The 17,041-nt window shown below is 46.5% G+C and overlaps 1 protein-coding gene across 2 annotated transcripts in view; it reads right to left on the minus strand.

Annotated features, from left to right (window-relative positions):
* LOC142578968 (uncharacterized) overlaps positions 1 to 16,222 on the minus strand; it is a 129,703-nt gene extending 113,481 nt beyond the window's left edge. The window contains exon 1 of one of the 2 annotated variants that reach the window (XM_075688720.1): positions 15,985 to 16,216. In XM_075688720.1, the coding sequence (XP_075544835.1) occupies positions 15,985 to 16,041 (57 nt within the window). In that variant the 5' untranslated portion in view covers positions 16,042 to 16,216. Of the gene's footprint in view, positions 1 to 15,984 lie in introns of both variants that reach the window. The other variant, XM_075688725.1, reaches the window with a different exon arrangement.
* Positions 16,223 to 17,041: the final 819 nt, after the last annotated feature.

Consider the following 17,041-nt stretch of genomic DNA (forward strand, 5'->3'; position numbering starts at 1 on the left):
CGAACAAGTTAATCTATTGTGGCTCCTATCGTTCATATTGCTTAAATTTTTAGACAATCACGCTTCCTACGTTGTACACATGGTATGTTGTTCCTAAATTTAAAATGCTGAAGCAAAGCTTTGCGCCAGGGCTTCGACAATATAACCACCATGCAAATTTCTCTCACTTTCGCTAAGCTGCTGATCATCGAATTGGGTTCCTTCTTCGCTCAAGAGATGTTTCAATAGAACTAGAAATAATGGATTTGTAGTTAGTCTAGTCTGCCTCTTTGTGGTAAGTCTCCTTGTAGTACTCATCCAGTGACACGTATCACTTACTGATCACATTCGAGCATCGATGACGCCGCAAATCCAAGCAAGGCTACTTTCTGCAGGCGCCTTTACCAAAATTGCGGCATCGGACGTCGTCATCGTGCTCGCATCCGTAGTTCGCAGAGGCATAAGGATCAGGAGCTCCGAGAGATATAAAAGCTTTCTCTTTCCTGACACCTGCTCCTGGCCAGCACTTCTGGCGCTCAGAAGACGGCCGGGTTGTTTTGTAAAGATACGCCCACACATGAGGAAAAACGCGCGCTACAAAAGCTACCCCGCGGCATAGTGGTGCCGCGCGACGACTTGGTTTCGGAGCTATTTTACGCGGCATGCCATGCGCCGCAGAAAGGTGACACCAACACAGCTTCAGCCACGTGCACACTAGGCAGCCGGTGCCAACCGGACCCGCTCGACGGATCCTTTCGCACTCGCTTTCATCATGCTTTGAGGCTGGCGGAACCTTTTGGCTGGGCCGCATACTTGGGCCTCTTTTGTAGGGGCTGCTCCATGTCATTCGATATGCTTGCGCCTTCGAGAACAACGATGCACCGCCGTTCTTCCACCTTCCTCCTCCTGCATTCCTTTGGTAGCGGAGTCAAGACAGTCCTCCACCTGAATTTCTCAAGCTGCACAACATAGCGCTTCAAACTTCTGAGCTTGTGAGCAGCAAGCCAATCCAGTTCCTTACGCCCAAGAGCTGGTTGGCCTAAACATGGGCTTGTCTGCTTAAGCCAATCAGGAACGTGGCAGATGCCTGCCGGATGGCATTGAATGTATAGCAAAATGTACAGCGCATAATCCTACCAGACGTAAGAAAAGGCAAAAGCCTGAGCAATGTGGTGTTGTTCTTCAAGATTAACAATTTGAAATTAGTGCAGGCAGGAAAGTAGGGTGGATTTGTTAATTTGCCTGAAGAAACTTTCAACGAGAAAGCTCGTACAGCTGTGAACAAAAACTTTCTCCCCGTAAAAAAAAAAGAATGCTCTACATGTGAAATAAAGGATCGCTACAATCTGCAAAGAAGTTGGACTCCCTGCGCTTGCCAGGACCGTAGAAAACTGCAAAGGTGACAACCTTAATGTTTTCTTCTCGGCCAACCAACATAAGGTCGGCATACCTTTCCAGGCCATCGTAAGTGAAGGTGGTTGCTGGCAAGTTAATGCAAGCAAGTTCCTTCAAGTAAACTAAAGACCCTTGAAGTGAACGACCCCTTTCGTACCAAGATCTTCCAAGTGATGCAGGCGACTTAATTGGCAATACCCAAATAATTAGCTATGCGATCTCGGTGGATGAGGAAGATTTTATTCCGTTCCGCTTGACAAGCTTCTTGTCTAGGTAAACAACTGCACTTAAGAGAACAGTTACATTTCATTTATGAATAACACCGGGAATCTGTTGAGACCTTTTTATCGCTTTTAGAATTTTGTGCTAATGTGACTTGTATTACCTTTGACGAGAAGGCTCTATCTGGAGAGGCAGGGAATCTGTATTGGCTCCTGTGTCGCGCGAATTCTCTGTGATCTCTTTTTTTAGCAGATTTGAGAGGGCTCTAAATAGCATTTTTAAAGGCTGGAAGGTTTTAAAAATTGTTAGATATGTTGATGACCTTTTTATCCTTTTTGACAAACATAGGTACCTTACAACACACAAAAATATTTTCGATGATTTTGGACAGGGGGACCTTACCACAGCACTCTGAATGTTTTCAAAAAACCTGGCCGAGGCCTGAACTTCACAACTAAGATACCAGAAAAGGCTTATCTACAATTCTGAGACATGAAGCTAAGTATGAACGATGAGCATTTTTGCTGGTTTTACCATCCTCGTGTGAATAAGGGACTATTACCTTTTAGTTCCGGCAGTTCTAAGATTGCTAAGGGAGGCGTTGCTTCACTTTGCCTGGAATCTGCGCTGATGAAGTCTTACCCGCACCAGATGCACATTAGCTTTAATGATCAGGTAAGCCGATTCTTGATTGCAGGCTTCCCTTTGTCGGTTATAAACACGGTTGCCGAGTCACTTATATGCAAAGCTAAAAACTGGAACACAAAGGGACAGAGCTGCTTGTGAACTTTCAAAGACGCAGTCACAGGTTGTGTTCTATTTCCACAAGCTCTCCCACAATCTAAACAAGGTCGCTGCCAGACATAGAGTGCCACTGGTTCTTTTGGCGCCCGAGAAGCTCGGAAGACTGTGCCCGTGCATACGCATTGACAGAAAGCGTGGATGCCAGAAAAAGCATGAGACGGCCTCCGTAAAGTGCTTCACGGGAGGGCTATATTCCACTATCCTGTGGGAAAGTGTACGTCGGGCAAACAGAAAGATGTTTTAATGATTGGTGAAGGGATCATGCGCAAAAAAATAAAGAAGAATGAGGGCAAGTATGCCAATCTTGTTGCGTACGCTGCATCAATTGGGTGCGAACCACGATTTTCTGATACGCAGGTTCTCGGATGAAGGGCAAGACTTACGACACGTGTAGCATTTCAAGCTTTTTCATCGAATAGAGTAACGTTCCGTGCGTGAGCGAACCAGCCATAGCCTTGTTTCGATGGAATTTTCCTTTCTTGATGCAAAGCTTTAAAGTGTGTCATTACTTGTTTTTCGATATGTTTGGCTTTGATGTTGGCCACCGCTCATGCGTGTCCCTGTATAAATAGGGGTTCCATTCACTGAATAAACAGTTGGTAGTGACCGCTGTGTGTGTGCGGGTATGTGGGTGCGTGAATGCAGGAGTGCAGAACTGCGCCTAATTTCTTCAATATGATGAGCTACCAACTAGCCCAACAGTGAGTTCTATTAAACTATTAAGCAGCTGCGCCTTTACTGCCGCCAAACTCTTCCACTCTTAGAAGGGTTTGGGTGCGAGCTAGCTGGTGCGGGTCACTTATTTTAAACAGCCTCCAAAAACACACGGGCAAGGAAGAGCCCAGGGCAGCGCTGTTCCTGTGCTCTTCCTTGTCCATGTGTCTTTTGGCGCTGTTAAAAATGAATCTTCTACTCTATACGAGGGTTCGGCAGTATAGTAAGGGCTGTTGAATGGCGACAATGCATTCCTTCTGGCTGGCCACGTGGAGGCGGTGGGGAAACTGAGAGAGCATGACATTTTCGGTGCAATTCTCGGAAAGCATTTCTACTCATTGGGAGGGAGACAGGGTGAAATGTATTCTGTGGACGACAGTCGAGAAATAATGGTCGCGTGGTCGACGACCCCGTCAAGTACAGGAAATGCTAAGCTCCTAGCGCCACAGATAGCGACAACCGCTAGATGTGACCCCAAATATTGACTTAACAGAGTTGCGTCAACACGCACTCTCGTGATCGACGCTGTGCGATTGATTAAAAATCGTCTGGAATGCGAGAGCGACGTGCCTTGGGCGGGACCGCAACCTCGTGCCGCTAGATGCAGGGTACCTTGCTTCCTGGAACGCCTGTGTGATGGAAGAAACAGCGTTGCCAGCATAGCTGCTAAACAGGAGTCTATCTATGGCGACAAACAGGCTCAAAGCCTTTGCTAGGAACCTTTGACAGACTCAAACCCACACCGTTCCACGTCGGCCTCCCTGCGTCACCGGGGTCATGGATTTCAGTAATGTGGCTGTTCGGGCTTTTTCGTACAACATATTGTTGAACGGAAGTGAAGTGTGGGAGATAATCTGGGGCTAAAGAGGTTACCCGTTGGTAACAGGGGTATTCTCCTCGCGTTTGCGGAGTCATACTCCTCATCACTGGCAGTGTTCAGGTTGTTGACACGTTCCCAAAGATGAGTGTCATGGGGTGAGGGTGTGCGAATAATTGACCGACTAAGAGAACACTCAAACAATGCCAAGAAAAGTGTGTGCGACGGCTGGCTTACATGTCATTGCAGTTCGTGTGGAAGCGAACAGCTCATACGTAGAAGGGTACGCATTTGGGCTGGTTGGTACTGGTTGGTTAGCTCATATGTACTATGGTCGGCAGAAGCGGTCATCAACTAACACGTGAAGTAATTTAACCTGAAATACTATCATGGCTTGTTTCTGTGTGTGTTAGCACTCCATCCTCGGCTCGCCCTCGCACGCTTTAACTAGCACACACAAGATACGGCGCGCGGCCATGATGTTATCGCACTTAGACTTCATACGAAACATCACGGCGACGACGACAGAGGAACTGTTCCAGGACTGTCCATATAATTGCTATCGCAATAATAAAAGGGCAGCAGCAGTCTGGTGTCCTTGTGCGCCGATGACGGTCGAGTACACGCTCCAATTATTTTTATTTTATTTTGTCAGCACTCTGCCGTTAAATCGCCAGCATATGCCAGGCCGGCGAAAAAATCAAAACAAATTATTATATTTAAGTCTCCAAGCAACGCAGAGGCCACGACACACGCCGTAGTTGGGAAGGCGGGGGGAGGAGGCTGCGGATGAATTTCTACCTCCCAAAATCTGAATACACATGCATTTTTCACATTCCGCAACCATATGAATGCGGCTGTCGCGGCCGGCAATCGAACGCGCGACCTTGTGCTTAGCGGCAGAACTCCCTAGCTACCGTGTCAGTATAGTCAAAATGCGCTTCCAATGGGGAACAGTTCGCACGATCGAAAAACATCGTCTATGCCGCTCCTATTTTGTTCAAGAGGGAGGAAGAAAAACAGCTAGCGTAACCACCTTCCTTTAAACCGGTGCGCTTCTCGAAACTATGTAGTTGCCAAAGCCGTTGTGCTTTCAGGAGGAGGGGATGAGAGTAATTTATCGAATTCCCGCACTATATATATATATATATATATATATATATATATATATATATATATATATATATATATATATATATATATATATATATATATATATATATATATATATATATATATATATATACTCTAAGTGCATTTGTTCGAGGGCCCGATAAGTTCATTGTACCCAGGATATGGCCATAATGGCGTGCACGTCACGTGCGATGAATAGGCCGGCTACGCAAAATTGTATTTCGATGAGCCAAGATGCGCAAAGAGAGAAGAGTATCTCTGGCGAAGGCTTCGCTGTAAATGACGTCTGACCAAAATTGGCTGTTAGAGCAATACGAGTCGCCCCGATGATGCAGTCCTCTTAGCTTCGCTGAAGTATTTGTTTTCTTTTGCTTCTTGAAAACATAAGGTATAACGCTAGTTCATGCGCTAGATAAGCAGTTTATTCAGCACAATATCGATTGTATTGTTTTAGCCCGCACGTTCGCTCTGTCATATTCGAGAAATGGTCATTTTTCAGACGGAATACCTGAAGGGGAATGTGCAGTCTCTCTAATCATCGTCGTCATAATCATACTTGAACTCGTGCTGCCTTTTTTACAATTTGCATTGGGTTACTTGCTTCGTTGACAGAGCGACATCACCAGCGTTTAGCATCAATGTCCCGTAACCTTAAACCGGTTCCTTAATGAAAGAAAGAAAGAATGATAATTAATGAACATCACGCACACGCTTGCTTTAATACTTAGACATTCGTGTACTCGTCTGATGCGCACTTGCAGTCACAAACCTGCGCAATGTTTCCATGCAACTCGCTGTGTACCTTTCTTTATAGCAGTGTCACTGTGTTACTTGGGCGGGCAAGCATCCACGCCTGCAGTATTTGATATTGAGCCTAAAATAGACTAACTGGCGTTCTTTTATGGCAAAACTACCTTTGACTTTTCCCCTCACTCTGGTTCTCTTGCACCTGATCTTAAAGAAAAGGTTAGAGAAGAACCACTTCGCAATGAAATACTTCGCTATGTGCCGGCCTTTATTTTCAATCGACCAAATTGAACCTACTAGCCAGGATGCCAGCAACTTAAGGAACAGAAAAAGTGACTCGCCATGCCGGCCCTACGAAAGTGGATGCCCAGCGGAGCTGTTGCATAACAAGCACTGAAACTGCTGAGGGGGGTATGCAATGCTTTATTGATGATTTGGACGCTTGTTTTGAGCTTGTTCTTTATTGAAACGTATCTTGTTCTTTGTGCAGTATGGGTGATTTTAATTAATGTATGCACTGCTCGCTTCCCTTCGCTGAGCGCTTGCAGCCTGTGCCAGATGCGGGTACGAGCCATTGTACTTTTTGCTTGCTTACGGGGTATGAGCCATTGTTGATGATAGATGATTGTTTTGAGCTTGTTCTTTATTGAAACGTACGCTGTTCTGTACGTTGTGTGCGTGATTCCAATGAAAGTATGCAGAGTGCTTGTAGCCTCTACATTTCGAGGTGGATGAGCCATTGCATTTTTTGCTTCCTTGGGCGGGTATGAGCCATTGCTACTGATTATAATCGGACGGACACGAAAAATGCTGACGACCGAGAGGCTAACAGCTTTGCTGCAAATCCTTTGCCTCACTGTCGATGACGGTCAATGTGAGTGACACTGAAATCCCAAAACCACGCACAGACGCCCAAAGAAGGTTGAAGACTCAAGCGCAAATTTTGTATGACGCAATATGTATAACTGAAGGTTATGACAACGACGAAGAGCACAAGGTTGAGAAGACCAACCAAACGCTAAAAGGCAGAACGTGCAAAAATATGTGTTCATGCGTGAGCTTAACGCGCTTGTTGAGCGCACCTGCGTAAAGCTCAGCTGCATAGAGTCCATCTGCGACCGGACATAGCCACGTCGATTCGTGATAGTGATACCTATCATGACAAACACGCTGTGTTACCAGACGAATATAATACAAGACGCCATCTGATGCGCACCATAATGGCAATAGATCGCAGGCCCATAACCATATCCTAGGCCCACGGCCAACAGATACATTACAAAGGCACTTCAAAGATTTCTGGAAGAGAGTAATATTGTTGGAAAGCTTTGATTGCATATTCTTTTTTTCCCTGGCCGTAACCATTAGATTTACTGTCATCTGACAACGTGTTTTCTATTTTTATGCATGGGAACTGACTTTGCTTTCTTGGATGTCTTATATGAAATCTTTTGACATAGCATTTATTGTATCTAAGCTGTTATTCCGTTCTAATGTGTTGTGAGTTGTCTCTTCTACAATAATATGAGGTGATCTAATGTTCAAAATTCTTTTTCATGTGATATGTGCGGGGAACTGTTTCTGTGCATTTGCGTCACCGGACTGTCTGCCTTTTCGGCTGCTACCTTTCTTTCGTTAAATGCTGGCTTGTTATGTAATATTTGGTACATACTTGTTCTATCAGAAAAGAAGCTGTCGGTGCCACCAAAATTATTATTTGTTTTGAAAACATATATACATTTAACAGGAAAGGGAAAGCGAGGAGCAGGCTGGCAACTCCCACCGGAAGGGGCACAACGCCTGCCTACTCTTCAGAAGGGAGGTGACAGCAACACAGAAATGGAAGATAGAAAGGAGGGGAGGAAAGAAGAAAGGAAGAGAAACAGGACAAATCTAAAGAATAAAGTAGAACACACAGTACAGATGACACACAGTAGGGCCGGTCACTGAACGTCACTCTACTACAGAATGTTGAATAAAATAGTTTCGACGCTACAAACGTGAACCTAAGTTCGTTAACTCTAGAAAAGTAAGTAGAGCGCGATGAGCATGACCACGTTTAGGCGCACAACCACAGGGGTACAAACATTCGTCGAGTGTCGTACACCGCAGGCCAAGGAGATGATAGTCTCTCCCTAGCGACATGCGCTGCGTACTGAGAGCGGGACACTCAAATATAAGATGTTGAAGTGTCTCGCAGCGACCACAAGACGTACACGATGGGTTCATCACATGTCCTTGTCTGTATAAGCGTTCGTGCACGTTTACGCAGCCCACCCTCAGCTTGAGCAATTGTGCTCTAGCGCGTCGAGGCAAGCCTCGACCGCGAACACGGGGCGGGAACGTTCAATCTGCGACGCGCTGGTCTGGATGCTGCTTGAGTAGGTGGCGACGAATCAGCAGACGAGCGTCATCAAGCTTGCACAAAATTTCTGGGCAATCATAGTTGTGATGAGCGCAAGTTGAAACGAGCCGATCAGCCTCTTCATTTCCGGCGATTCCTACGTGGGAAGGTATCCACTGAGCAACGAGAGATACCCCACGTGATGAAATTTTGCTTGCAGAGTCAGTAATGCTGCGCACAAGTGGACAATCAATCTCACTGCTTTGTAACCTGCTAAGGGCAGCGCGAGAGTCCGTAAAGATGACAATATTCGATGTAGTTAGCTCCTCTTGCACGTATTTCAGTGCAACATTAATCGCTGCTAGCTGAGCAGTTGTTGACGAAGGCGACAATTGACCTAAATAACACGCATCAAAAAGAAAAGGAAATAGAACGTAAGTGGACCTGGTATAAAACCTGTACAAAACAAGACAATTAGCCCAAAAGTGTCCTTTCTTCTATATACGTCTGCACGATTCGCCAGGCCTGCGGAAGCCAGAATCACCGAACGACCTGAGAAACTCAACAGGCCGGCCGCTCATAGGTTGCCATTCAGGTGAGTTGTGAGAAGGTGGAAGCTTAATTAGCCACTTATTGGGCATCAACAATAACGAGAGCGCAGCCATTAAACAATTCACACCACAGGTGCCGCCATGTTTGACAAGCTATTTCTTATCGGACCCCCTCCCCCCCCCCACCCCTCCCCAGAAAAAAAGAAAAAAAAATTGTCGCGCGGAAGGAAGAGAGAAAAGTAATGAGAAGGTCTGCAGTATCACGCAAACAATTACGAAAGAATAACCTAGCGACAGCAGTTGTAAAGGTAACAAACAGATTTTCATGACCTCAAGAACGGTCGTAGTTTGCGTCAATTTATTTCTTCTACATTTGCACTTACATTCGTTTTCACGTGTTTCCGTTTGTGTTCCCGTAGATCACGAGCGTGTATTAGCAACTGCTAAAGTGCAGGTCTTGCAAGTGCGGCGGCAAAAGGGATGTCAATAGCTTTCCCGCGCGAAGTGTACAAACAATGTCTAACTGATCGCAGACGCGTTCGCTGTAGCTTAAAGGAGACATCGTATAAGCGCTGTTCAACCATACAGCAAAGCCGCTTCCAAGGTCGCCTATCTTACGTGCGGCCCAGAACCACATTGTTCTGGTGGCCCGTCTCGCCACTCTGAGGATTTGCCCTTTGATCGAAAGTTTCTGCCAATGCACCCTCTTGACACCCGACGTCTCAGCCTTGGGCGGCGCATCAGTATCAGTTCCCTCTCGTTCGGAAAGACTTCTCCAATGCATGAGACAGGCACACGCGACCGTCAGCTGTTTGGTGTACTTGCGTCCATACGCGACTCGTGAATTGCCGGTAAGCGCTGAAAGTTCTATTTTTTCTCTCTTTCCCTTTCCTTTTCCACGCTCGTTTTAAGTGATGTTTAAATTCGCCGAAAATATACCCTGTATCTAGCCGCGTTCATGACCGCTTGCATACGGAAGACTCCGAAACCACGATGTTAGAACCATTGAGAAATAGTATGTTATGCCACCTCTTGCGATCAGCAAAACCTGTATATTGCGGATAATGCAAGCATGCTTTCAAGCACGTACGATCCCCTGGGCTTGAATTCTCCGACATAGGGTGGCATGACAGCCCGCATGGTTATCTGAGTGAGTTAGCTTGGATGCTCAGCTGTCAGAGCAATGGGTTCGAATTCTCGCGTTTTTTTTTCTTCAGAAGGTGGATAGCTCGAATTCGCCTTTCGCAGTACACTACATCTACAGGCTTGGAGTGGCGCCTGACAGTGGCAACCACGCCGAAAGCATGTGAGGCAATACTAATCCAGGCAAAACCAAATTAGGAAGACCCACTAAACTTCAACAAGACGCTCCCTCACCAGAACAGAAATTGGCTTCCCTGGTGCGGTATTCGGCCACTCTCTCCCAAATGACTCATTTGAGTAACCAATGGCCCCCAGTCCCCAGCAGCTGCGGAGCAGCTGACCAAGGCGGTGGTCAGGCCTGTAAGCAGAAGAGGGTGCTAAGCATTTCTGGACCCGGACAGGCCCCAGCGGAAACTGACCCTTGCAAAATTCAACACCCGAATCGTCTTGAGTGAAGCTGGCCAAGTAGGACTCCTTGAGGAACTACTAGGCATTATTTGGGATATCATTGGCGTTAACTGGTGAGGCTTATACAGTGCTGATAAATGGACACGTGCTCTGCTATAGAGGACTACCAGATAAGAAGCAGTTCGGAGCAGCATTCCTGATCATTAAGGGCATAGCGGGCAACATTGACGAATTCTACAGCTTTAATGAGAGGGTACTCATCATCATCAGCCGACGTATGTCCACTGCAGGACGAAGGCCTCTCCCTGCGATCTCCAATTACCCCTGCCGGGCGCTGAATAGCTGAATAGGAAATAAAGCTGAATAGGAGGTATAGAATAAAAGGAGTACAAACCTACGCTCCAAGCTCTAGTCAGGATGATGAAGAAATAGAACAGTTTTATGAAGATGTTGAATTAGTGATCAGAAAAGTGCAAACTTAGTATACTGTCGTAATGGGCGAAATCAAGGCAAAAGTGGGGAAAAAGCAGGCTGGTGAACAAGCAATTGTCAACTACGGCGTCGATTCTAGGAACGCCAGAGCAGAGATGCCGGTAGGATTCGCAGAAAGGTATAAGCTTCAAATAATGAACACCTTTTTCAGTGAGCGTAGCAACAGAAAGTGGACCTGGAAGAGCCCTAATGGTGAAACAAGAAATAAAATTGACTTCACATCTTCTGCTGATCCCAGCATAGTGCAGGATGTAGAAGTGATAGGTAGGGTAAAGTGCATTGATCATAGGTTAGTGCGGGCTAGGATTCACCTCAATTTGAAGAGAGAGAGCGTAAACTTGGTCAAGAAGAAACAGGCTAACCTAGACGCAGTAACGGTAAAAGCAGACCAATTAAGCTTGACACTTACAAATATTCAGCCTTAGAAGAAAGAGATGAAGCTGACATAGAGGCAATGAATGAAACCTTAACTAGGCTGGCTTTAGAAGCAGAAATTGAAGAGGGAGGTAACGCGCCAAGGGAACCAGTAGGTAAGCGCTCTCAAGCAACGAAGGACCTAATAAAGAAACGACACAGGCTGAAAGTGCCCAACTGAAGAGATAAGATAGAATTCGCGGAGTTATCGAAACTGATTAACAAGGCGACAATAAGTGATATTCGAAATTACAACGAGAGAACGACTGTAGAAGCCGTAAAAAATGGACGCCACCTGAAATCAGTGAGAAGGAAACTTGGCATCGGACAAACCAAGACGTATGTGCTGAAAGATAAGCAGGGTAATATCATCAGCAATCTCGAAGATATAGAACAATTCCATACTGACCTGTACAGTACCGAAAGCAGCCACGATACCTCCAATTTAAGTAGTAATGAACAGGTTACAGAGGCTCCTTCAATAACTAGCGATGAAGTTAGAAGGACTTTGCAAGACATGAAACGGGGAAAAGTGGCAGGGGCAGATGGGCCACCAGTCGATTTATTCAACGATGGAGGAGACATAATGCTTGAAAAACTAGCGGTCCTTTATATGAACTGTCTATCGACTTCGAGGGTCCCAGAGAACTGGAAGAATGCCAACATTATACTAAACCAAAAAAGAGAGTCGTTAAAGAATTGAAAAATTATAGGCCCATCAGCTTACTTTCTATATGTTATAAAGTATTCACCAAGATAATCTTCAATAGAATAAGAGCAACACTGGACTTTAGTCAACCAAGCGAACAGGAGGTTTCAGGAAGGGCTACTGTACAATGGGTCAAATGCATGTCATCAATCAGGTAATCGAGAAATCCGCACAGTACAATCAGCCTCTCTATATGACTTTCAAAGATTACGAAGAGGCATTTGATGCAGTAGAGATACGAGCAGTCATAGAGGCATTACGTAATCAAGGAGTACAAGACGCTTACGTAAATACCTTGAAAAGTATCTACAGATAATCGACAGCCACCTTAATTCTCCACAAGAAATGTAGGAAGGTACCTAAAAAGAAAGGGGTCAGCCAAGGAGACACAATCTCTCCAATGTTATTCACTGCGTGCTGGGAAAGAGTATTCAAGCTATTAAACTGGGAAGGCTTAGGAGTAAGGACCAAAGGCGAATGTCTCAGCAACCTTCAGTTTGCAGATGACATTGTCATGTTCAGGAACACTGGGGACGCGTTACAACAAATCATTGAGGACCTTTACAGAGAGAGTATGAGAGTGGGGTTGAAGAGTAGTATGCAGAAGACAAACATAATGATCAATAACCTGGCAAGGGAAGATAGTTCAGGATCACCAGTGAGCCTCTATAGTCTGTGAAGGAGTACGTTTACGTCGGTAAATTATTCACAGGGGACCCTGATCATGAGAAGGAAATTTACAGAAGAATAAAAATGGGTGGGAGCGCATTCGGCTGACATTGTCGGATCCTGATTGGAAGCTTAGCATTATCATTAAAAAGAAAGGTGTACAATCAGTACATTCAACCGGTGCTGACATATGGGGCAGAGACTTGGAGACTGACTAAGAAACTCGAAAACAAGTTAAGGACCGCACAAAGAGCGATGGCATATAGGAAGAAAGTTACGCGTAACGTTAAGAGATAGGAGAAGAGTGGTGTGGATTAGAGAGCAAACAGGCATAGCCGATATTCTAATTTACATTAAGAGAAAGAACTGGAGCTCGGCAGGTCATGTAATGCGCACGTTAGATAACCGGTGGACCATTAGGGTTACAGAATGGGCGCCAAGAGAAGGCAGTATATTCGAGGACGGCAGAAGACTAGGTGGGGTGATGAAATTAAGAAATTCGCAGGTGCTAGCTGGAATCGGTTGGCGCATGACAGGAGTAATTAGAGATCGCAGGGAGAGGCCTTCGCCCTGCAGTGGACATAAAATAGGCTGATGATGATGATGATGATGATGATGATGATGTCCAGGAATTCTAGACATTGTCCCTTCGGCCATCAGTCGAACTTGACTGCAGTGTAATAGCGTAACCCAATAACTAGCATAAAGAAATAAAGAGGTGTCGAAAGATCGACAGAATTTTAACAACTTTCAGTTGGCAACGCGGATGGATAAGGCGATAAGGAGCGATAACAGCTTACAACGATCGGAACGCCATCAGCATACTTGGCGCCGCCACTTGCAGCAGTTTGCTTGCGTCATCGATTCACTTTAATTGCGCCGTCGTCCGCAGCAGTTCGTGTCGCCACAGTGCTGTCGTTTATACTGGTCGGATCAAGTTTCATCACATCGATAACGACACCGGGCTGCGTGTAGACGAGCAAGGGGAACAATGCTTACGCATAATTAGATAACTCATAGAGTAGTTTCTGCGTGATTTTTTACCTTATGAACCTTCCCCTACGCGGAACTGATTTTTCATGAATGCGTCAACAGGTTTCCCGCGTTTGTTTATACGTGTAGTGTACAAAAAGCAAAAAAAAAATCTTTTTAGCTATTTCCTTCTTGAAGGACAACTGGCGTTGAATTCTACGCATGGTGTTTCAAATCGTTTCGCTCATAGGCACGGGCACTACTAGTGGCGTGTTCGCGCGACAGATAAAAACGAGATAAAGCGTCGTCTTCGCGGTCGGGGAGAATAATGATTGCACGCGGAGTTCCCGTGAACGATGCTTCGTCATGGCTGTGTGCCGATGGCGAAGAGCCGTTATAAATGAAGGCACTTTCTGGCAGTGAAGTCGCTATCTCCTCCGGCCTTCGGCATTGCTCGCCGCCTTACGAGGGCGTCGAGCATGGGCCTACACCAGCGTCCGGCTATTCCGAATGCGTCGCCTTGGAGGCGATGTTCCTGTTTTTCGCGCTGCCAGCGCAACGAAAGACAGCGTGAAAGATGAGGAAGTATCATTTGTAAATATTTAGATTTTTTTCCCTCATGTCTGTTCAATGGAAACAGTCGATTCGAGTTGGCAACGAACAACAGTCTTTGTTCGGTAACTGATATCTAAATGAACAGGCGTTCAGGGCTAGTTGTTCATAAGTTTGTCTCAAGGAATGCAGCGCAAAAGCGCTCTCTCTCCTGTGCGTGTCTCTGCTTGCACTGTGTTCTTTAGGATGACGCTGGTACCTATAATCTACGAACAACCTTAAAAGCACCTTCGTTGTGGTGTTAACAGTGTGCCAGTGCGTAAAGACTACAACTTAGAGGAGAAAATAATTTTGAGCGTGACGAACAGACAAGTCTCACTTAAGTATGTTGCCGTTGAAGATTTTATGCAACTTTAAATTTCTCTAAGCGAATTGATATACCGCCACGGATGATGCGCCAAGATTTTGTGAAGGTAAATAATAGTATAAGGCCTTCAATAGAGTCTTCTGGCAATATATAAGAACACCATTCAGCAAAGGAATAAAAAATATTCGGGGGTTCTACGTGCCAAAACCATGATATGGTTATGAGGCACGCTGTAGTGGAGACTCCAAATGAATTGTGATCATCTGGCGCTGCTTAACTTGTATACAAATCTAAGTAAAGAAGCGTTTCGCATTTTGCCCCCAATGAAACGCGCCGGCCGCGTTCGGAATTTGCGTTGCGCCGCGGTCAGGAGCGCAACGCCGGAGCCATTAACCTACCACGGCGGATACAGCAAAGCGAGTGAAAAACGTTAAATACTATAGAGAAAGAGCCCCGTATGAAGGAAAAAAAATAATCATATAGCCAGCACCGGTAAGCAAGTAAACACAACATTAATTCGCGATGTTGCTGTTCATAGGTCAATAAAGCGACAGTTCCATATCCATTTGGACATCAACACCGGAAAAAAAAACTAGCTAATCTAGCTAAGCGCAGACGAAGGCCTCGCGACTAGCTTACTGTGAAGAAAAGCTTTCCATTAGGATGAGCCAGTACACACCGTACCAGTCGGCTACGGGCACACGCTTATAGCGTGTGCCCCAACATGTTTGATTGCATTGCTCTTAATAACGACAAGTATTTACCGAGGTCCTTTGTTGTGCACTTCAAAATAATCCTGGGTGAGATATGCACTACAAAGCACTATAGCTGGTTTTTGTGAGCGATATAATTACACTTGTAGCAGTACACATAGTTGTCGTGATTTATAATTCGATGCATTTCTTCGCGAAGACTCAGAAGCAGCCAGTTGGGGAATTACCTCGAGCCATTGCTGCAAGGCCAGACGCTCAGCCGGCTCGAAGGTTAAAATAAAACGGAACATGTTCCTTCCATGTTATGCGAACGCATGCGAAACTCGATACATACGTGAACCACGACCGTGTTCAGCCTCGTAGCCAATCACCACAACACCAACGCAAAATCTTTCAACTATATGGGTAATCTAGGAAGGTTCCGTGGAGTCGTCGAATTGACGACGTCAGATGATGACGACAGGCGTCGCGCTACAGCCAAATTGAGCCTGCCCGCCCAGCTGTAAGCGAGGAGCCCCTCGCGACGGCCTCGCAATGTCAAGTTCAACTGCCCATTACATAGCTTCGAAGCGCGCGCGCAGGCGCGCGCGTCCAACGCGAAGCAAGAAACAAAACACACAATCCCTCCCAGCGCTTGCAGCCTTCCTGCGCTTTTCCTCGTGTGCGGCCGCGTTAAGGGATGGGAAGCACGGATCGCAGATGAAGCGCAGACGTGCGTGCGTGCGTACTGCACAGCGTGCGACGCGGCGCGGACGGCCCCGGGCATGGGGGCGGCACCAGAGGCCTGGTCTCGATGCCGGGCCCACCGCGGGGTCGTGCCGTGAGGTCGCTCACTCACCGCCAGAGCCTGCAGGGCGACGATCCAGTTGATCCAAGCCCTCCTGGCTATCGGCATACTGGCGACTGATGTTTCAGCGTCCGCTGTGGCGCACGAGAGGCAACAGCAAACCGGTTCCTTTTCTATCGACGCTTGTTGTCCTTCTGCCGCCGCCGTTCACGTCACGGCCGCGCGCACTCCTTTCTCTCCGGCCGGCCGGCCGGCGGCGGCTAGCAGGAAGGACGGACCGACGGGGTCCAGCATCGCCGCCGTAATGCCACCACCTGCCTCCCTCCTACCAGCACCTACTCGTGGACGAGCACCGATTCGGCCAGCCACGCCAGGTCAATCGAGGCAGCTTAACCACACCGGGGGGGAGGAGGGCAGGCTGGCTCGCGCAATGCGGCCTCTGCGTTTGATAAAAGGCTGAGCGCGACTATAGGGAGCAAAAAAGAGAATGTTCCTTATTGATTGAGTTAGGTCCTAATAGCACAAAAAGAAGGTGTCTCATGTCTAACGACGTTCCATTATGTAGCCGGCCTCCACAAAACCACAGCACAGGGAGAATGACATACGGAAACGGAGGAAAAGACAAACAAAGGCGCAGTTTGTCCCTTCTTTCCTTGTGGATGCTGTTCTTTGGTGCTTGTGATTTCGAGTGTGAGCATTAGGCAGCGCGAGAGATTGCAGTTATTGTCTATGAAGGAGTAGTTCTGGCCACGTTGATCAATACTCGAATAAAGGTATCTTTCGGCGGGAGCGCGGCAAATGCTTCGTTCATGAAATCGCATTTTATACTCATTGTGGCCGCTCAAATATCACCAAGATATATTGCACAACGATGGGCACAATGATGGTCCGCTTTCTCTACTTTCAAGAAAGAAGCGATAAAATACTCCTATATTGAGCGGTACAGGCTGTATCATGTTTTCAGGTACTCGTACCTCCTTAATGCTTCCTCCAGTAACGACGCGATGTCTAGTCCTGGAAATGATTGCACTTGAGCAGGCAATTTCCGTATGCACTTCGGGGTGCCGTTTTAGATTTCGCTTGCCCGCTTAGCTCTGAAATTGCCTTT

The sequence above is a fragment of the Dermacentor variabilis genome, chromosome 1 (genome assembly GCF_050947875.1).
Source record: "Dermacentor variabilis isolate Ectoservices chromosome 1, ASM5094787v1, whole genome shotgun sequence".
NCBI classification, from domain to species: Eukaryota; Metazoa; Arthropoda; class Arachnida; order Ixodida; family Ixodidae; genus Dermacentor; species Dermacentor variabilis.